Source organism: Oncorhynchus mykiss, chromosome 10 (genome assembly GCF_057628025.1).
Source record: "Oncorhynchus mykiss isolate SJ-2025 chromosome 10, ASM5762802v1, whole genome shotgun sequence".
In the NCBI taxonomy this organism is placed as follows: domain Eukaryota; kingdom Metazoa; phylum Chordata; class Actinopteri; order Salmoniformes; family Salmonidae; genus Oncorhynchus; species Oncorhynchus mykiss.
In genome coordinates, this window is record NC_143031.1 from 82,420,022 (window position 1) to 82,441,206 (window position 21,185).

General features: G+C 50.1%; 1 protein-coding gene across 5 annotated transcripts in view; it reads left to right on the plus strand.

Moving 5' to 3' along the window:
* Positions 1 to 21,185, plus strand: part of LOC149980501 (proteasome adapter and scaffold protein ECM29-like) — a 59,023-nt gene that overhangs the window by 2,961 nt on the left and 34,877 nt on the right. For 4 of the 5 annotated variants that reach the window (XM_090188119.1, XM_090188120.1, XM_090188122.1 and 1 more), the window contains exons 4-18: positions 661 to 779; positions 1,152 to 1,310; positions 3,385 to 3,553; positions 4,211 to 4,350; positions 4,951 to 5,029; positions 5,242 to 5,361; positions 5,730 to 5,815; positions 11,549 to 11,624; positions 11,774 to 11,823; positions 12,345 to 12,411; positions 12,590 to 12,712; positions 15,619 to 15,722; positions 16,592 to 16,715; positions 16,868 to 16,948; positions 20,905 to 21,133. In XM_090188119.1, coding sequence (XP_090044245.1) covers positions 661 to 779; positions 1,152 to 1,310; positions 3,385 to 3,553; positions 4,211 to 4,350; positions 4,951 to 5,029; positions 5,242 to 5,361; positions 5,730 to 5,815; positions 11,549 to 11,624; positions 11,774 to 11,823; positions 12,345 to 12,411; positions 12,590 to 12,712; positions 15,619 to 15,722; positions 16,592 to 16,715; positions 16,868 to 16,948; positions 20,905 to 21,133 — 1,726 coding nt within the window. Of the gene's footprint in view, positions 1 to 660; positions 780 to 912; positions 1,085 to 1,151; positions 1,311 to 3,384; positions 3,554 to 4,210; positions 4,351 to 4,950; positions 5,030 to 5,241; positions 5,362 to 5,729; positions 5,816 to 11,548; positions 11,625 to 11,773; positions 11,824 to 12,344; positions 12,412 to 12,589; positions 12,713 to 15,618; positions 15,723 to 16,591; positions 16,716 to 16,867; positions 16,949 to 20,904; positions 21,134 to 21,185 lie in introns of those variants that run through there. The other variant, XM_090188121.1, reaches the window with a different exon arrangement.

Here is a 21,185-nt window from a genome sequence, read left to right on the forward strand (position 1 = left end):
GACAGGCTCTATTCGTTATATTTCTATGCCTGCTTAAAGTGGCCTTAGTCTACTTCAACAGACTGGTTCAACTAGATGGTAATAAACCAATCCCCCCCCAGGGTCTGGTTTGGTGTAGGGTAATGTTTCCCCTACACACTGATCTAGAGTCAGTTTAGTTTTTTCTCTACTAATGGTTAAGGTTGGGATTAGGGGAGGAGAAGCTGATCCTAGATCTGTACCTTGGGGAGACTTCACCCCAGAGCTGTGCAGCCTTCTGTCCTTGCTACTGCTTGCTCTTTGGGGAATAGAGGGCTGTTTGGGATACTTCCTGTTATTATCTATGTAGGGAATAGAGAGAGGGCTGTTGGGGATACTTCCTGTTATTATCTATGTAGGGAATAGAGAGAGGGCTGTTGGGGATACTTCCTGTTATTATCTATGTAGGGAATAGAGAGAGGGCTGTTTGGGATACTTCCTGTTATTATCTATGTAGGGAATAGAGAGAGGGCTGTTTGGGATACTTCCTGTTATTATCGTGTCAATATGGCATCTCTCAAACTGAGTAGGCCTGTGTTCAAACCCTGTGTATATATATAATCTATGTCTCTGTTTACCATGTTCTTTATTCCCCCTGACATTGTGAGATGTTTAATCCAGAACGGTGGATTCTCTCTGCAGAATTTCACCATAATTTACATCAAGATGGGATACCCTCGACTGGAGGTGGGGAACCAGTGTGAGCTGGCACCTACTCTGCTGACTGCTATGGAGGGCAAGCCTGAGCCACAACAGGATAGGTAAGGAGAGAGAGATGACTGCTATGGAGGGCACGCCTGAGCCCCAACAGGATAGGTAAGGAGAGAGAGATGACTGCTATGGAGGGCACGCCTGAGCCCCAACAGGATAGGTAAGGAGAGAGAGATGACTGCTATGGAGGGCAAGCCTGAGCCCCAACAGGATGGGTAAGGAGAGAGAGACACACACACACCTGATAACTGCTATGGAGGGCAAGCCTGAGCCCCAACAGGATGGGTAAGGAGAGAGAGACACACACACACCTGATAACTGCTATGGAGGGCAAGCCTGAGCCCCAACAGGATAGGTAAGGAGAGAGACACACACACTGTACGTACACATACACACTGACTTCCTGTCCCCTCTCCCTCCAGCTTGATGCATCTCCTGATCCCGTCCTTGTATCACATGAAGTACCCAAAGGACTCTTCCAACACTTCCAAGATGGCCTCTCCCTTCATCCTGATGGAGAAACCCAAGACGGTTCAGTTACTGCTGGAGTTCATGTTGGACGTATTGCTGATGCCCTACGGGTCAGTGGGGAGATTACGCTGCCTCTCCAAGGGCCCTGGGCACTAGTAGTTCACTATATAGGGCTCTGGGCACTAGTAGTTCACTATATAGGGCTCTGGGCACTAGTAGTTCACTATATAGGGCTCTGGGCACTAGTAGTTCACTATATATAGGGCCCTTGGGCACTCGTAGTTCACTATATATAGGGCCCTTGGGCACTCGTAGTTCACTATATAGGGCCCTGGGCACTAGTAGTTCACTATATAGGGCCCTGGGCACTAGTAGTTCACTATATAGGGCTCTGGGCACTAGTAGTTCACTATATAGGGCCCTGGGCACTAGTAGTTCACTATATAGGGCTCTGGGCACTAGTAGTTCACTATATAGGGCCCTGGGCACTAGTAGTTCACTATATAGGGCTCTGGGCACTAGTAGTTCACTATATAGGGCCCTGGGCACTAGTAGTTCACTATATAGGGCCCTGGGCACTAGTAGTTCACTTTATAGGGCCCTGGGCACTAGTAGTTCACTTTATAGGGCCCTGGGCACTAGTAGTTCACTATATAGGGCCCTGGGCACTAGTAGTTCACTATATAGGGCCCTGGGCACTAGTAGTTCACTATATAGGGCCCTGGGCACTAGTAGTTCACTATATAGGGCCCTGGGCACTAGTAGTTCACTATATAGGGCCCTGGGCACTAGTAGTTCACTATGCAGGGCCCTGGGCACTAGTAGTTCACTATGCAGGGCCCTGGGCACTAGTAGTTCACTATGCAGGGCCCTGGGCACTAGTAGTTCACTATGCAGGGCCCTGGGCACTAGTAGTTCACTATGCAGGGCCCTGGGCACTAGTAGTTCACTATGCAGGGCCCTGGGCACTAGTAGTTCACTATGCAGGGCCCTGGGCACTAGTAGTTCACTATGTAGGGCCCTGGGCACTAGTAGTTCACTATGTAGGGCCCTGGGCACTAGTAGTTCACTATGTAGGGCCCTGGGCACTAGTAGTTCACTATGTAGGGCCCTGGGCACTAGTAGTTCACTATGTAGGGCCCTGGGCACTAGTAGTTCACTATATGTAGGGCCCTGGGCACTAGTAGTTCACTATATGTAGGGCCCTGGGCACTAGTAGTTCACTATATGTAGGGCCCTGGGCACTAGTAGTTCACTATATGTAGGGCCCTGGGCACTAGTAGTTCACTATATGTAGGGCCCTGGGCACTAGTAGTTCACTATATGTAGGGCCCTGGGCACTAGTAGTTCACTATATGTAGGGCCCTGGGCACTAGTAGTTCACTATATGTAGGGCCCTGGGCACTAGTAGTTCACTATATGTAGGGCCCTGGGCACTAGTAGTTCACTATATGTAGGGCCCTGGGCACTAGTAGTTCACTATATGTAGGGCCCTGGGCACTAGTAGTTCACTATATGTAGGGCCCTTGGTCACTAGTAGTTCACTATATGTAGGGCCCTTGGTCACTAGTAGTTCACTATATAGGGAATAGGGTGCCATTTGGGAGGTAACCTATGGGGCTGGCCATTTTAAGTGTTTTGTTATGCTAGTATGTTATCGGTTATTGTTAAAACGGTACTATAAAACTTGTAAACAACATGCTCACTCAAGTAATTGTTTTTCCAAAGACTTGAATTAATTATTACAATCCCTAAACAATGTACCTTGTTGTTGACCTCCCCTCTCTCCTCTCTCTCTCTACCCTCTCTCTTCCCCTTCCTCCCTCTCTACCCTCTCTCTTCCCCTTCCTCCCTCTCTACCCTCTCTCTTCCCCTTCCTCCCTCTCTACCCTCTCTCTTCCCCTTCCTCCCTCTCTACCCTCTCTCTTCCCCTTCCTCCCTCTCTACCCTCTCTCTTCCCCTTCCTCCCTCTCTACCCTCTCTCTTCCCCTTCCTCCCTCTCTCTTCCCCTTCCTCCCTCTCTACCCTCTCTCTCCCCCTTCCTCCCTCTCTCTCCCCCTTCCTCCCTCTCTACCCTCTCTCTCCCCCTTCATCCCTCTCTACCCTCTCTCTCCCCCTTCCTCCCTCTCTACCCTCTCTCTCCCCCTTCCTCCCTCTCTACCCTCTCTCTCCTCTGGCCTCCAGGTTTGTCCTGAACGAGCCTCCCACTCGCCCAGCTCCCTCGTCCCCTCAGGGTAGCTCTGGGGCAGCGGCGGCCGGACCGGGCCTCCCCCAGCCTCCTCCAGGGATGAGCGTCTACGCTGCCAAGAGGGTCATCGGAGAGGCCCAGTGGAGCCCAGAGCAGCTGGAACAGGTACTGACCTCTGAACTTTGAACCTTTGACCTTAGAGGAAGGTGTATCACACCTTCCTTGGGGCGGCAGTGTAGCCTAGTGGTTAGAGCGTTGGACTAGTAACCGGAAGGTTGCTTGATCAAATCCCAGAGGTACAAATCAGTCATTCTGCCCCTGAACAGGCAGTTAACCCACTGTTCCTAGTCCGTCATTGAAAATAAGAATTTGTTGATAACTGACTGTTGTTGGGACGTGTGGTCGTTGGGACGTGTGGTCGTCCCAGTGTAAACTAGGCATAGTGAAGTTCATTGGGTTGTGTGGTTGTTGTACTGTGGTTGAGGTTGTTGTACTGTGGTTGTTGTACTGTGGTTGTGTGGTTGTTGTACTGTGGTTGTTGTACTGTGGTTGTTGTACTGTGGTTGTTGTACTGTGGTTGTGAGGTTGTTGTACTGTGGTTGTGAGGTAATGATTACGTGTCTCTCCCAGTGTAAACTCGGCATAGTGAAGTTCATTGGGTTGGGTTGTGTGGTTGTTGGGTTGTGTGGTTGTTGTACTGTGGTTGTTGGGTTGCGTGGTTGTTGTACTGTGGTTGTGTGGTTGTTGTACTGTGGTTGTTGTACTGTGGTTGTGAGGTTGTTGTACTGTGGTTGTGAGGTAATGATTACGTGTCTCTCCCAGTGTAAACTCGGCATAGTGAAGTTCATCGAGGCAGAACAGGTACCGGAGGTGGAGACGGTCATACACCTGGTGGTTGCGTCTAGCGACACAAGACACGGCGTTGCCACGGCCGCGGACCTGGAGCTCAAGAGCAAGCAGAGGTGGGTGTCTATGGGACTATTCTACTATTATGGGATGGTGAAATAGGGGCGCACCTCATTAGTCCATTTACAACATGCTACAGGATTTCGTTCTGGGTTCCCGGGAGTTCCCGGGAGTTCTTTCAGGGGTTCCCAGGAGTTCTTTCAGGGGTTCCCGGGAGTTCGTTCAGGGGTTCCCGGGAGTTCGTTCAGGGGTTCCCGGGAGTTCGTTCAGGGGTTCCCCGGGGAGTTCGTTCAGGGGTTCCCCGGGGAGTTCGTTCTGGGGTTCCCCGGGGAGTTCGTTCTGGGGTTCCCCGGGGAGTTCGTTCTGGGGTTCCCCCGGGAAGTTCGTTCTGGGGTTCCCCCGGGAAGTTCGTTCTGGGGTTCCCCCGGGAAGTTCGTTCTGGGGTTCCCCCGGGAAGTTCGTTCTGGGGTTCCCCCGGGAAGTTCGTTCTGGGGTTCCCCCGGGAAGTTCGTTCTGGGGTTCCCCCGGGAAGTTCGTTCTGGGTTCCCCCGGGAAGTTCGTTCGGGGTTCCCCCGGGGAGTTCGTTCGGGGTTCCCCCGGGGAGTCCGTTGATTTGTGATATGATGCCATGTGTTGTTGTGATGTTTGTTTTGCAGTATTATCGACTGGAACAACCCCCTGATCGTCAACAGGATGTACAAGGTCTACCTGGGAGACATCCCCCTCAAAACTAAGGTGTGGAAAGATTCCCATTCAAACTTGGTCTTGAAATGGAACCACTTCCTGACAGGAAGTGGCATTGCTGAGGCCGGAGGCCGAGATCTGTCCGGCACGGTCGCTACATTATCTTGATTGGTTGTGTGTGTGTGTGAACAGTATCACACTGTGTCACACTGTTGGTCCAACTCATGTCCTGTTATGTCCTGTTATGTGACGTTATGTCACAGGGGGCCAGTCTGAAGAGGGAGCTGAAACATGAGCCGGTCAGCACCAGAGTCAAGATGAAGATCCTACCACATCTCTTACGCTCACGCCTCGCCGCTGAGTGCTTCCCGGCTAACATACAGGTACTGCTGTAGTGTGTGTGTTCTCTAATAAATCAACAGTTAACGTCCTGGAAATGTGTGTGTGTGTGCAAATCTTTTTGAATGTCCTTCCGCTGTCTTTCTCTCAAAGAAACCTTCATCACCTGTCTATTTCCTGTTTCTCTCCTCCTCCTCTCTCCTCTCTCTATTCTCACTCTCTCCTCTCTCTCTTCTCACTCTCTCCTCTCTCTCTTCTCACTCTCTCCTCTCTCTCTTCTCACTCTCTCCTCTCTCTCTTCTCTCTCTCTTCTCACTCTCTCTTCTCTCTCTCCTCATCTCCTCCTCTTCTCTCTCTCTCGTCCTCTTCTATCTCTCCTCATCTCCTCCTCTTCTCTCTCTCCTCTCCCCAGGTGGTGTACGACGGTCTGTTTGGAGCCAACACCAACAACAAGCTGCTCTCTCTTACACTTCAGTTTGTTCACCACATCTGTCAAGTGTAAGTACTGGTCCCAAGTCAGTTTCATCCAACCCTTCCCTTATAGAGACAGTTACAGGTCCCAAGTCAGTTTCATCCAACCCTTCCTTATAGAGACAGTTACAGGTCCCAAGTCAGTTTCATCCAACCCTTCCTTATAGAGACAGTTACAGGTCCCAAGTCAGTTTCTTCCAACCCTTCCTTATAGAGACAGTTACAGGTCCCAAGTCAGTTTCACCCAACCCTTCCTTATGGAGACAGTTACAGGTCCCAAGTCAGTTTCATCCAACCCTTCCTTATAGAGACAGTTACAGGTCCCAAGTCAGTTTCATCCAACCCTTCCTTATAGAGACAGTTACAGGTCCCAAGTCAGTTTCTTCCAACCCTTCCTTATAGAGACAGTTACAGGTCCCAAGTCAGTTTCACCCAACCCTTCCTTATGGAGACAGTTACAGGTCCCAAGTCAGTTTCATCCAACCCTTCCTTATAGAGACAGTTACAGGTCCCAAGTCAGTTTCATCCAACCCTTCCTTATAGAGACAGTTACAGGTCCCAAGTCAGTTTCATCCAACCCTTCCTTATAGAGACAGTTACAGGTCCCAAGTCAGTTTCATCCAACCCTTCCTTATAGAGACAGTTACAGGTCCCAAGTCAGTTTCATCCAACCCTTCCTTATAGAGACAGTTACAGGTCCCAAGTCAGTTTCATCCAACCCTTCCTTATAGAGACAGTTACAGGTCCCAAGTCAGTTTCATCCAACCCTTCCTTATAGAGACAGTTACAGGTCCCAAGTCAGATTCATCCAACCCTTCCTTATAGAGACAGTTACAGGTCCCAAGTCAGATTCATCCAACCCTTCCTTATAGAGACAGTTACAGGTCCCAAGTCAGATTCATCCAACCCTTCCTTATAGAGACAGTTACAGGTCCCAAGTCAGATTCATCCAACCCTTCCTTATAGAGACAGTTACTGGTCCCAAGTCAGTTTCATCCAACCCTTCCTTATGGAGACAGTTACAGGTCCCAAGTCAGTTTCATCCAACCCTTCCTTATAGAGACAGTTACTGGTCCCAAGTCAGTTTCATTCAACCCTTCCTTATAGAGACAGTTACAGTACTAAGGCTTTGTTTACACAGGCAGCCCAATTCTGATCTTTTGCCCAATCATTGAAAAAAATCATTTATTGGGCTGCCTGTGTAAACGCAGCCTAAGAGCTGGCCCTAGATCAGTTTGTCTTCTCAGTTCACCGGTACACAGAGCGAGAGATGGCCCTTAAGAGCTGGCCCTAGATCAGTTAGAGCAGTGGTCCCCAACCTTTTTCTGAGTTAATTAAGATCACTTTCTGAGTCAAAATGCAAGCAGAGATCTTCCGCTCTGATTTTTTTATTACCTTGACTTAAACAATGTAAGCCTGTGCAACATGAACCAATGAAAACCAGTTCTGTAGCAATGAGGTTTGTGCAGTAAACTACAGGCCCAATACATTATCACCACATACGGGCTTTGCTTGAATTTACCTGCCCAATGCATTGCTGTTCGGGACGTTAACAAAATATAGATATTTCAAAATTTGAGGTAGGCTATATGATCACACCGGTAATAGATCCATTGTTGTATTACTTGTGAGGCAGAGGGAGAGAGCAGCAGACTGAGGGTCAGTCTCAGCAGAGGGAGAGAGCAGCAGACTGAGGGTCAGTCTCAGCAGAGGGAGAGAGCAGCAGACTGAGGGTCAGTCTCAGCAGAGGGAGAGAACAGCAGACTGAGGGTCAGTCTCAGCAGAGGGAGAGAGCAGCAGACTGAGGGTCAGTCTCAGCAGAGGGAGAGAGCAGCAGACTGAGGGTCAGTCTCAGCAGAGGGAGAGAGCAGCAGACTGAGGGTCAGTCTCAGCAGAGGGAGAGAGCAGCAGACTGAGGGTCAGTCTCAGCAGAGGGAGAGAGCAGCAGACTGAGGGTCAGTCTCAGCGGAGGGAGAGAGCAGCAGACTGAGGGTCAGTCTCAGCGGAGGGAGAGAGCAGCAAACTGAGGGTCAGTCTCAGCGGAGGGAGAGAGCAGCAGACTGAGGGTCAGTCTCAGCGGAGGGAGGGAGAGCAGCAGACTGAGGGTCAGTCTCAGCGGAGGGAGGGAGAGCAGCAGACTGAGGGTCAGTCTCAGCGGAGGGAGGGAGAGCAGCAGACTGAGGGTCAGTCTCAGCGGAGGGAGGGAGAGCAGCAGGCTGAGGGTCAGTCTCAGCGGAGGGAGAGAGCAGCAGGCTGAGGGTCAGTCTCAGCGGAGGGAGAGAGCAGCAGCCTGAGGGTCAGTCTCAGCAGAGGGAGAGAGCAGCAGCCTGAGGGTCAGTCTCAGCAGAGGGAGAGAGCAGCAGGCTGAGGTTCAGTCTCAGCAGAGGGAGAGAGCAGCAGGCTGAGGTTCAGTCTCAGCAGAGGGAGAGAGCAGCAGACTGAGGGTCAGTCTCAGCAGAGGGAGAGAGCAGCAGACTGAGGGTCAGTCTCAGCAGAGGGAGAGAGCAGCAGACTGAGGGTCAGTCTCAGCAGAGGGAGAGAGCAGCAGACTGAGGGTCAGTCTCAGCAGAGGGAGAGAGCAGCAGACTGAGGGTCAGTCTCAGCAGAGGGAGAGAGCAGCAGACTGAGGGTCAGTCTCAGCAGAGGGAGAGAGCAGCAGACTGAGGGTCAGTCTCAGCAGAGGGAGAGAGCAGCAGACTGAGGGTCAGTCTCAGCAGAGGGAGAGAGCAGCAGACTGAGGGTCAGTCTCAGCAGAGGGAGAGAGCAGCAGGCTGAGGGTCAGTCTCAGCAGAGGGAGAGAGCAGCAGGCTGAGGGTCAGTCTCAGCAGAGGGAGAGAGCAGCAGACTGAGGGTCAGTCTCAGCGGAGGGAGAGAGCAGCAGACTGAGGGTCAGTCTCAGCAGAGGGAGAGAGCAGCAGACTGAGGGTCAGTCTCAGCGGAGGGAGAGAGCAGCAGACTGAAGGTCAGTCTCAGCAGAGGGAGAGAGCAGCAGACTGAGGGTCAGTCTCAGCGGAGGGAGAGAGCAGCAGACTGAGGGTCAGTCTCAGCGGAGGGAGAGAGCAGCAGACTGAGGGTCAGTCTCAGCAGAGGGAGAGAGCAGCAGACTGAGGGTCAGTCTCAGCGGAGGGAGAGAGCAGCAGACTGAGGGTCAGTCTCGCAACAGTCATGGGTTTTAAACGTTTTGAAATCTCACAGTATCAACTTTGCCGTAGTTTCTTATTGCCTGCTACGTTACTTCAGACTCGCTCATCTGAGCAATCTGATTGGCTAGCGGTAGGCCTATAGTGCACCTGATTTCCTCCCCAGGCCCACCGGAGAGGCACAGTTTGTACATTCAGACACATGAAATGGAAACAGTTTGCCTACCCAGCGCGCAGGGCAGCGGCTGAGTTGTCTGCACCGACCACCAACAGCCCGAGACGAATAAAATAAACAAAATTAGGAACACAAGACTATCGTTGGGTTTTTTATAGAAATGTTTGGAGATCGACTAGAAATGCCTTGGCGATCGACTAGAAATGCCTTGGCGATCGACTAGAAATGCCTTGGAGATCAACTAGACATGCCTCGGCGATCGACTAGAAATGCCTCGGCGATCGACTAGAAATGCCTCGGCGGTCGACTAGAAATGCCTCGGCGGTCGACTAGAAATGCCTCGGCGGTCGACTAGAAATGCCTCGGCGGTCGACTAGAAATGCCTCGGCGGTCGACTAGAAATGCCTCGGCGGTCGACTAGAAATGCCTCGGCGGTCGACTAGAAATGCCTCGGCGGTCGACGTGAAATGCCTCGGCGGTCGACGTGAAATGCCTCGGCGGTCGACGTGAAATGCCTCGGCGGTCGACGTGAAATGCCTCGGCGGTCGACGTGAAATGCCTCGGCGGTCGACGTGAAATGCCTCGGCGGTCGACGTGAAATGCCTCGGCGGTCGACGTGAAATGCCTCGGCGGTCGACGTGAAATGCCTCGGCGGTCGACGTGAAATGCCTCGGCGGTCGACGTGAAATGCCTCGGCGGTCGACGTGAAATGCCTCGGCGGTCGACGTGAAATGCCTCGGCGGTCGACGTGAAATGCCTCGGCGGTCGACGTGAAATGCCTCGGCGGTCGACAAGTCGATTTGAGATCGACCGGTTGGCGACAAGTCGGTTTGAGATCGACCGGTTGGCGACCAGTCGGTTTGAGATCGACCGGTTGGCGACCAGTCGGTTTGAGATCGACCGGTTGGCGACCAGTCGGTTTGAGATCGACCGGTTGGCGACCAGTCGGTTTGAGATCGACCGGTTGGCGACCAGTCGGTTTGAGATCGACCGGTTGGCGACCAGTCGGTTTGAGATCGACCGGTTGGCGACCAGTCCGTTTGAGATCGACCGGTTGGCGACCAGTCCGTTTGAGATCGACCGGTTGGCGACCAGTCCGTTTGAGATCGACCGGTTGGCGACCAGTCGGTTTGAGATCGACCGGTTGGCGACCAGTCGGTTTGAGATCGACCGGTTGGCGACAAGTCGGTTTGAGATCGACCGGTTGGCGACCAGTCGGTTTGAGATCGACCGGTTGGCGACCAGTCGGTTTGAGATCGACCGGTTGGCGACCAGTCGGTTTGAGATCGACCGGTTGGCGACCAGTCGGTTTGAGATCGACCGGTTGGCGACCAGTCGGTTTGAGATCGACCGGTTGGCGACCAGTCGGTTTGAGATCGACCGGTTGGCGACCAGTCGGTTTGAGATCGACCGGTTGGCGACCAGTCGGTTTGAGATCGACCGGTTGGCGACCAGTCGGTTTGAGATCGACCGGTTGGCGACCAGTCGGTTTGAGATCGACCGGTTGGCGACCAGTCGGTTTGAGATCGACCGGTTGGCGACCAGTCGGTTTGAGATCGACCGGTTGGCGACCAGTCGGTTTGAGATCGACCGGTTGGCGACCAGTCGGTTTGAGATCGACCGGTTGGCGACCAGTCGGTTTGAGATCGACCGGTTGGCGACCAGTCGGTTTGAGATCGACCGGTTGGCGACCAGTCGGTTTGAGATCGACCGGTTGGCGACCAGTCGGTTTGAGATCGACCGGTTGGCGACCAGTCGGTTTGAGATCGACCGGTTGGCGACCAGTCGGTTTGAGATCGACCGGTTGGCGACCAGTCGGTTTGAGATCGACCGGTTGGCGACCAGTCGGTTTGAGATCGACCGGTTGGCGACCAGTCGGTTTGAGATCGACCGGTTGGCGACCAGTCGGTTTGAGATCGACCGGTTGGCGACCAGTCGGTTTGAGATCGACCGGTTGGCGACCAGTCGGTTTGAGATCGACCGGTTGGCGACCAGTCGGTTTGAGATCGACCGGTTGGCGACCAGTCGGTTTGAGATCGACCGGTTGGCGACCAGTCGGTTTGAGATCGACCGGTTGGCGACCAGTCGGTTTGAGATCGACCGGTTGGCGACCAGTCGGTTTGAGATCGACCGGTTGGCGACCAGTCGGTTTGAGATCGACCGGTTGGCGACCAGTCGGTTTGAGATCGACCGGTTGGCGACCAGTCGGTTTGAGATCGACCGGTTGGCGACCAGTCGGTTTGAGATCGACCGGTTGGCGACAAGTCGGTTTGAGATCGACCGGTTGGCGACCACTAAGTTAGAAGTAAATGCTTCAATTACAAAAACAAGCTACAAAAATGAAATGAAGGGGTCATCAAAGGAGTGAGTGGGCTTTTTGTTCCAGCCCAACACTAACCCACACTAAAGCCTCTCCTAACATGTTGTGTCTCTCCTCTCTGACAGATGTCCTGACACCAACAAACCACTGGGTCTGATGCTGCTGAATGGCCTCACCAAGCTCATCAATGAGTACAAGGAGGTAAAGCCATCAATCAATGTGTTTTTTTTAATCTGGTTTCATCAACTACACATCGTAGCTATTCTCCTTTTCAATGGTTGATGCTTTGCGTGCTCCTGGTATAGAGCATGATGGGATATGTTGTTGTTGTCTGGTGTTTGATTTGGCAGGATCCTAAGTTGCTGTGTATGGCCTACTCTGCTGTGGGGAAACTGTCCAGGTATTTCACAGTAAAAATCTGTCTATTTTAAAATGCGCTATGCCGAAATCGCTCCTCCGTTTCCTGTTTGCTAAAATTCGAATGGTTTGCCTCATCTCGGTTCCTGTGACAAAACAAACCAAGTGTAGTGTAGAGAATCGATGTTCCATCTAAACCGCTGTGAAATATCTACTCCATAAACCACAAAAATATTGTGTTTTCAGCTGTTTGGAAGCTGGTGTACAAAACCGAAAGCCCCCCAAAAATAAAATAAACTTAAGAACGAGAAGCATAGAAATAGTGCACATAGAATAGATCTACCGCTTGTTCTCATGGCTTTCAATGAGAACCACATTATCTGTAACACACGTTTCTATGTGAATTTGGTCAGATTACCGCCCCCCAAAAAAGCTACACATTGGAGCTTTAACAACCAATAGTCTGTGTCTTGATTATAATTATGTTGATGTGAGTGATGATGATGATGAGTTGATGTGAGTGACGATGATGTGATAGTGAGGGGATGTTTCCTCTCTTCTCAGCCGGATGCCCCAACTCTTCACCAAAGATATCGCTCTGGTCCAGCAGTTCTTTGAGGCCATGTGCAAGGTAGTTGTTCCTGCATCAAGACAATGCTATTTGAATACACTGTTTACCAACATTATTATATATATATTGGACGAGACACGACACAAAGGCCTCCAAAACATAATTCAAGGTTTATGGCAGCGACCTTTTCATATATTCTAACCGTCCTCCTGCCCCGTCTGACCTTGCCTGTGTACAGGAGGAGCCTGATGTCCGTCTAGCCATCCAGGAGGCTCTGTCTATGATGGTGGGAGCCTACGCTAACCTACAGGGGGCGCTACTGAACCTGATGGAAGCCCTGGTGGCAGCTTACATGGGCAAGGTAACAATAGATATGATTTCTCCTATGACACGTTAACCTACAGGAAGCTGTAGTCAACCGGATGGAAGCTCTGGTTTCTCCTATGACACGTTAACCTACAGGAAGCTGTAGTCAACCGGATGGAAGCGCTGGTTTCTCCTCTGACACGTTAACCTACAGGAAGCTGTAGTCAACCGGATGGAAGCGCTGGTTTCTCCTCTGACACGTTAACCTACAGGGGGCCATTTCTCCTATGACTCATTAACCTACAGGGAATACTAGATGGGAATACTTGAACTGATTTCCTCAACTAAACCCTGCTGTTGATTCATGTCTTGTTTTGCCCTGGTTCTTGTTCCTTTGGGGGGGCTCCAACATAAACCCCCACAGTCCACCTGTTTCTGACCCCTGTCCTATGATCTCTCTATGATTTGTATATGAAATATTACTAGTTCTACTAGCTAGGATGTAGAAGAAACATGTGATTTAATTTACCAGGAATATATGGCGCTTGTTTTATATTGTGTTGTCATTGTAGGGAATACTGTTGTCCAAGTGTTCCAGAATGTCACTGTTGTCCAAGTGTTCCAGAATGTCACTGTTGTCCAAGTGTTCCAGAATGTCACTGTTGTCCAAGTGTTCCAGAATGTCACTGTTGTCCAAGTGTTCCAGAATGTCACTGTTGTCCAAGTGTTCCAGAATGTCACTGTTGTCCAAGTGTTCCAGAATGTCACTGTTGTCCAAGTGTTCCAGAATGTCACTGTTGTCCAAGTGTTCCAGAATGTCACTGTTGTCCAAGTGTTCCAGAATGTCACTGTTGTCCAAGTGTTCCAGAATGTCACTGTTGTCCAAGTGTTCCAGAATGTCACTGTTGTCCAAGTGTTCCAGAATGTCACTGTTGTCCAAGTGTTCCAGAATGTCACTGTTGTCCAAGTGTTCCAGAATGTCACTGTTGTCCAAGTGTTCCAGAATGTCACTGTTGTCCAAGTGTTCCAGAATGTCACTGTTGTCCAAGTGTTCCAGAATGTCACTGTTGTCCAAGTGTTCCAGAATGTCACTGTTGTCCAAGTGTTCCAGAATGTCACTGTTGTCCAAGTGTTCCAGAATGTCACTGTTGTCCAAGTGTTCCAGAATGTCACTGTTGTCCAAGTGTTCCAGAATGTCACTGTTGTCCAAGTGTTCCAGAATGTCACTGTTGTCCAAGTGTTCCAGAATGTCACTGTTGTCCAAGTGTTCCAGAATGTCACTGTTGTCCAAGTGTTCCAGAATGTCACTGTTGTCCAAGTGTTCCAGAATGTCACTGTTGTCCAAGTGTTCCAGAATGTCACTGTTGTCCAAGTGTTCCAGAATGTCACTGTTGTCCAAGTGTTCCAGAATGTCACTGTTGTCCAAGTGTTCCAGAATGTCACTGTTGTCCAAGTGTTCCAGAATGTCACTGTTGTCCAAGTGTTCCAGAATGTCACTGTTGTCCAAGTGTTCCAGAATGTCACTGTTGTCCAAGTGTTCCAGAATGTCACTGTTGTCCAAGTGTTCCAGAATGTCACTGTTGTCCAAGTGTTCCAGAATGTCACTGTTGTCCAAGTGTTCCAGAATGTCACTGTTGTCCAAGTGTTCCAGAATGTCACTGTTGTCCAAGTGTTCCAGAATGTCACTGTTGTCCAAGTGTTCCAGAATGTCACTGTTGTCCAAGTGTTCCAGAATGTCACTGTTGTCCAAGTGTTCCAGAATGTCACTGTTGTCCAAGTGTTCCAGAATGTCACTGTTGTCCAAGTGTTCCAGAATGTCACTGTTGTCCAAGTGTTCCAGAATGTCACTGTTGTCCAAGTGTTCCAGAATGTCACTGTTGTCCAAGTGTTCCAGAATGTCACTGTTGTCCAAGTGTTCCAGAATGTCACTGTTGTCCAAGTGTTCCAGAATGTCACTGTTGTCCAAGTGTTCCAGAATGTCACTGTTGTCCAAGTGTTCCAGAATGTCACTGTTGTCCAAGTGTTCCAGAATGTCACTGTTGTCCAAGTGTTCCAGAATGTCACTGTTGTCCAAGTGTTCCACAATGTCACTGTTGTCCAAGTGTTCCACAATGTCACTGTTGTCCAAGTGTTCCACAATGTCACTGTTGTCCAAGTGTTCCACAATGTCACTGTTGTCCAAGTGTTCCACAATGTCACTGTTGTCCAAGTGTTCCACAATGTCACTGTTGTCCAAGTGTTCCACAATGTCACTGTTGTCCAAGTGTTCCAGAATGTCACTGTTGTCCAAGTGTTCCAGAATGTCACTGTTGTCCAAGTGTTCCAGAATGTCACTGTTGTCCAAGTGTTCCAGAATGTCACTGTTGTCCAAGTGTTCCAGAATGTCACTGTTGTCCAAGTGTTCCAGAATGTCACTGTTGTCCAAGTGTTCCAGAATGTCACTGTTGTCCAAGTGTTCCAGAATGTCACTGTTGTCCAAGTGTTCCAGAATGTCACTGTTGTCCAAGTGTTCCAGAATGTCACTGTTGTCCAAGTGTTCCAGAATGTCACTGTTGTCCAAGTGTTCCAGAATGTCACTGTTGTCCAAGTGTTCCAGAATGTCACTGTTGTCCAAGTGTTCCAGAATGTCACTGTTGTCCAAGTGTTCCAGAATGTCACTGTTGTCCAAGTGTTCCAGAATGTCACTGTTGTCCAAGTGTTCCAGAATGTCACTGTTGTCCAAGTGTTCCAGAATGTCACTGTTGTCCAAGTGTTCCAGAATGTCACTGTTGTCCAAGTGTTCCAGAATGTCACTGTTGTCCAAGTGTTCCAGAATGTCACTGTTGTCCAAGTGTTCCAGAATGTCACTGTGTCTGAATATAGTGTTGCTGAAGAATCTATATGATTTAAGTTGGAGTATTGCTTTCTGATTGGTCAGTCAAAGTTCTGAATATTGTGTTCTTCTGTGTTGTGATTGGTCAGCCTGAGGTGCAGGTGCGTCAGGTGGCAATGAAGTACGCCAGCACGGTATTCGCTTCTGATCACGTGCCCTCCAGATACTTGCTCCTATTGGCTGCTGGGGACCCGTAAGTCTCAACACTAGACATGCGCGCACACACACACTGAGAAAAAACATATAGGAAGTCTGTTATTATAGGAGAGAGGCCCAGTGTCCTGACCTCAGTGTCTCTATGGTGTGTTATTATAGGAGAGAGGCCCAGTGTCTCTATGGTGTGTTATTATAGGAGAGAGGCCCAGTGTCTCTATGGTGTGTTATTACAGGAGAGAGGCCCAGTGTCTCTATGGTGTGTTTATTATAGGAGAGAGGCCCAGTGTCTCTATGGTGTGTTATTACAGGAGAGAGGCCCAGTGTCTCTGGTGTGTTATTATAGGAGAGGGGCCCAGTGTCTCTGGTGTGTTATTACAGGAGAGAGGCCCAGTGTCTCTATGGTGTGTTATTATAGGAGAGAGGCCCAGTGTCTCTATGGTGTGTTTATTATAGGAGAGAGGCCCAGTGTCTCTATGGTGTGTTATTACAGGAGAGAGGCCCAGTGTCTCTGGTGTGTTATTATAGGAGAGAGGCCCAGTGTCTCTATAGTGTGTTTATTATAGGAAAGAGGCCCAGTGTCTCTATGGTGTGTTATTATAGGAGAGAGGCCCAGTGTCTCTGGTGTGTTATTATAGGAGAGAGGCCCAGTGTCTCTATAGTGTGTTTATTATAGGAGAGAGGCCCAGTGTCTCTATGGTGTGTTATTATAGGAGAGAGGCCCAGTGTCTCTATGGTGTGTTTATTACAGGAGAGAGGCCCAGTGTCCTGACCTCAGTGTCTCTATGGTGTGTTTTATTACAGGAGAGAGGCCCAGTGTCCTGACCTCAGTGTCTCTATGGTGTGTTTATTACAGGAGAGAGGCCCAGTGTCCTGACCTCAGTGTCTCTATGGTGTGTTTTATTACAGGAGAGAAGAGGTATGCAGCGAGGCCCAGCGTGTCCTGAGGGCTCTGCCTGCCAAGAACTCGGAGAAAGAGGGCCGTAAACCCATGCCCTCATTCCCTGACATGGTGGCCTACATCCAGGAGAAGGTGAGAGCGTAACCCCCCCCCCCCCCCCCCCCCCCTCCCTTGTCCCAGATCGAGCCCCCTGTCATTAGATAATTTACTCTCTAGGTAATGTAGAGGTACAGGTGTCTCAGCATTAGGTCTTCACAGCCCTGTTGATCTGGTCTGTTCTTTAGGCTGCTCAGAGAATGAAGACGCCTGCCAAGTACACCGTGGGGACGTACACGCTCCCCTTCAACCCTTCTGCGTTTGGCGAGGTAAGACAAAACTAATTCAACTACGTAGTTGTATGAACGTCCAAATCAAATGTATTTATAAAGCCCTTCGTACATCAGCTGATATCTCAAAGTGCTGTACAGAAACCCAGCCTAAAACCCCCAAACAGCAAGCAATGCAGGTGTAGAAGCACGGTGGCTAGGAAAAACTCCCTAGAAAGGCCAGGAATCTACTTCCGGCGCCGACAGAGATGGCCGCCTCGCTTCGCGTTCCTAGGAAACTATGCAGTTTTTTGTTTTTTTACGTGTTATTTCTTACATTAGTACCCCAGGTCATCTTAGGTTTCATTACATACAGTCGAGAAGAACTACTGAATATAAGATCAGCATCAACTCACCATCAGTACGACCAAGAATATGTTTTTCGCGACGCGGATCCTGTGTTCTGCCTTACAAACAGGACAACGGAGTGGATCCTATGCAGCGACCCAAAAAAACGACTCCGAAAGAGAGGGAAACGAGGCGGTCTTCTGGTCAGACTCCGGAGACGGGCACAGCGCGCACCACTCCCTAGCATTCTTCTTGCCAATGTCCAGTCTCTTGACAACAAGGTTGATGAAATCCGAGCAAGGGTAGCATTCCAGAGGGACATCAGAGACTGTAACGTTCTTTGCTTCACGGAAACGTGGCTCACTGGAGAGACGCTATCCGAAGCGGTGCAGCCAACAGGTTTCTCCACGCATCGCGCAGACAAAAAAAAACATCTTTCTGGTAAAAAGAGGGGCGGGGGCGTATGCCTTATGACTAACGTGACATGGTGCGATGAAAGAAACATACAGGAACTCAAATCCTTCTGTTCACCTGATTTAGAATTCCTCACAATCAAATGTAGACCGTATTATCTACCAAGAGAATTCTCTTCGATTATAATCACAGCCATATATATCCCCCCCCAAGCAGACACATCGATGGCTCTGAACGAACTTTATTTAACTCTCTGCAAACTGGAAACAATTTATCCGGAGGCTGCATTCATTGTAGCTGGGGATTTTAACAAGGCTAATCTGAAAACAAGACTCCCCAAATTTTATCAGCATATCGATTGCGCAACCAGGGGAGGAAAGACCTTGGACCATTGTTACTCTAACTTCCGCGACGCATATAAGGCCCTGCCCCGCCCCCCTTTCGGAAAAGCTGACCACGACTCCATTTTGTTGATCCCTGCCTACAGACAGAAACTAAAACAAGAGGCTCCCACGCTGAGGTCTGTCCAACGCTGGTCCGACCAAGCTGACTCCACACTCCAAGACTGCTTCCATCACGTGGACTGGGAGATGTTTCGTATTGCGTCAGATAACAACATTGACGAATACGCTGATTCGGTGTGCGAGTTCATTAGAACGTGCGTTGAAGATGTCGTTCCCATAGCAACGATTAAAACATTCCCTAACCAGAAACCGTGGATTGATGGCAGCATTCGTGTGAAACTGAAAGCGCGAACCACTGCTTTTAATCAGGGCAAGGTGTCTGGTAACATGACCGAATACAAACAGTGCAGCTATTCCCTCCGCAAGGCTATCAAACAAGCTAAGCGCCAGTACAGAGACAAAGTAGAATCTCAATTCAACGGCTCAGACACAAGAGGCATGTGGCAGGGTCTACAGTCAATCACGGACTACAGGAAGAAACCCAGCCCAGTCACGGACCAGGATGTCTTGCTCCCAGGCAGACTAAATAACTTTTTTGCCCGCTTTGAGGACAATACAGTGCCACTGACACGGCCTGCAACGAAAACATGCGGTCTCTCCTTCACTGCAGCCGAGGTGAGTAAGACATTTAAACGTGTTAACCCTCGCAAGGCTGCAGGCCCAGATGGCATCCCCAGCCGCGCCCTCAGAGCATGCGCAGACCAGCTGGCCGGTGTGTTTACGGACATATTCAATCAATCCCTATACCAGTCTGCTGTTCCCACATGCTTCAAGAGGGCCACCATTGTTCCTGTTCCCAAGAAAGCTAAGGTAACTGAGCTAAATGACTACCGCCCCGTAGCACTCACATCCGTCATCATGAAGTGCTTTGAGAGACTAGTCAAGGACCATATCACCTCCACCCTACCTGACACCCTAGACCCACTCCAATTTGCTTACCGCCCAAATAGGTCCACAGACGATGCAATCTCAACCACACTGCACACTGCCCTAACCCATCTGGACAAGAGGAATACCTATGTGAGAATGCTGTTCATCGACTACAGCTCGGCATTCAACACCATAGTACCCTCCAAGCTCGTCATCAAGCTCGAGACCCTGGGTCTCGACCCCGCCCTGTGCAACTGGGTACTGGACTTCCTGACGGGCCGCCCCCAGGTGGTGAGGGTAGGCAACAACATCTCCTCCCCGCTGATCCTCAACACTGGGGCCCCACAAGGTTGCGTTCTGAGCCCTCTCCTGTACTCCCTGTTCACCCACGACTGCGTGGCCACGCACGCCTCCAACTCAATCATCAAGTTTGCGGACGACACAACAGTGGTAGGCTTGATTACCAACAACGATGAGACGGCCTACAGGGAGGAGGTGAGGGCCCTCGGAGTGTGGTGTCAGGAAAACAACCTCACACTCAACGTCAACAAAACTAAGGAGATGATTGTGGACTTCAGGAAACAGCAGAGGGAACACCCCCCTATCCACATCGATGGAGCAGTAGTGGAGAGGGTAGCAAGTTTTAAGTTCCTCGGCATACACATCACAGACAAACTGAATTGGTCCACTCACACAGACAGCATCGTGAAGAAGGCGCAGCAGCGCCTCTTCAACCTCAGGAGGCTGAAGAAATTCGGCTTGTCACCAAAAGCACTCACAAACTTCTACAGATGCACAATCGAGAGCATCCTGGCGGGCTGTATCACCGCCTGGTATGGCAACTGCACCGCCCTCAACCGTAAGGCTCTCCAGAGGGTAGTGAGGTCTGCACAACGCATCACCGGGGGCAAACTACCTGCCCTCCAGGACACCTACACCACCCGATGTCACAGGAAGGCCATAAAGATCATCAAGGACATCAACCACCCGAGCCACTGCCTGTTCACCCCGCTATCATCCAGAAGGCGAGGTCAGTACAGGTGCATCAAAGCTGGGACCGAGAGACTGAAAAACAGCTTCTATCTCAAGGCCATCAGACTGTTAAACAGCCACCACTAACACTGAGTGGCTGCTGCCAACACACTGACACTGACTCAACTCCAGCCACTTTAATAATGGGAATTGATGGGAAATTATGTAAATATATCACTAGCCACTTTAAACAATGCTACCTTATATAAATGTTACTTACCCTACATTATTCATCTCATATGCATACGTATATACTGTACTCTATATCATCGACGGTATCCTTATGTAATACATGTATCACTAGCCACTTTATACTATACTATGCCACTTTGTTTACATACTCATCTCATTTGTACATACTGTACCCGATACCATCTACTGTATCTTGCCTATGCTGCTCTGTACCATCACTCATTCATATATCCTTATGTACATATTCTTTATCCCCTTACACTGTGTACAAGACAGTAGTTTGGGAATTGTTAGTTAGATTACTTGTTATTACTGCATTGTCGGAACTAGAAGCACAAGCATTTCGCTACACTCGCATTAACATCTGCTAACCATGTGTATGTGACAAATAAAATTTGATTTGATTAGGAAGAAACCTAGAGAGGAACCAGGCTATGTGTCCATGCTGTTTATGACTGGCCGAACCACAAAACAATTGGAACCTACTAGGAAGAAACCTAGAGAGGAACCAGGCTATGTGTCCATGCTGTTTATGACTAGCCGAACCACAAAACAATTGAAGAGGGAAGTTTTAAAGAATGAAACGAAACACGGGGGGGACAAAACTATGGGGGCTTACAGACATTTACCTTTCCGCACTTCCTGTTAATAGACACGACTTCCTTTTCTAACCCCCCCGGGGTTTCCCGTCTCCAGATCGTGCTGTACCTGCGGATGTGTCTGGCCCACAGTGCCGGGGCCACGCCCGTCTCCAAGAGCCTGGCGGACATGCAGGACGACGCGCCTGCCATCGGACGCTACACGCACGCCCTGCTCTCCAACGAACCCCTGACCTCGCCGTCCTCCACTGGAACCAAGGGGGCAGAGGTCAACCCCGTGCAGGTCTACATGGAGTTACTGCAGCAGCTGCTGTCTGCTGTAGGAGGCGAGTGATGTGATGATGCTTTCCTTTTCTTTTCTTTGTTTCCTTATCTCGT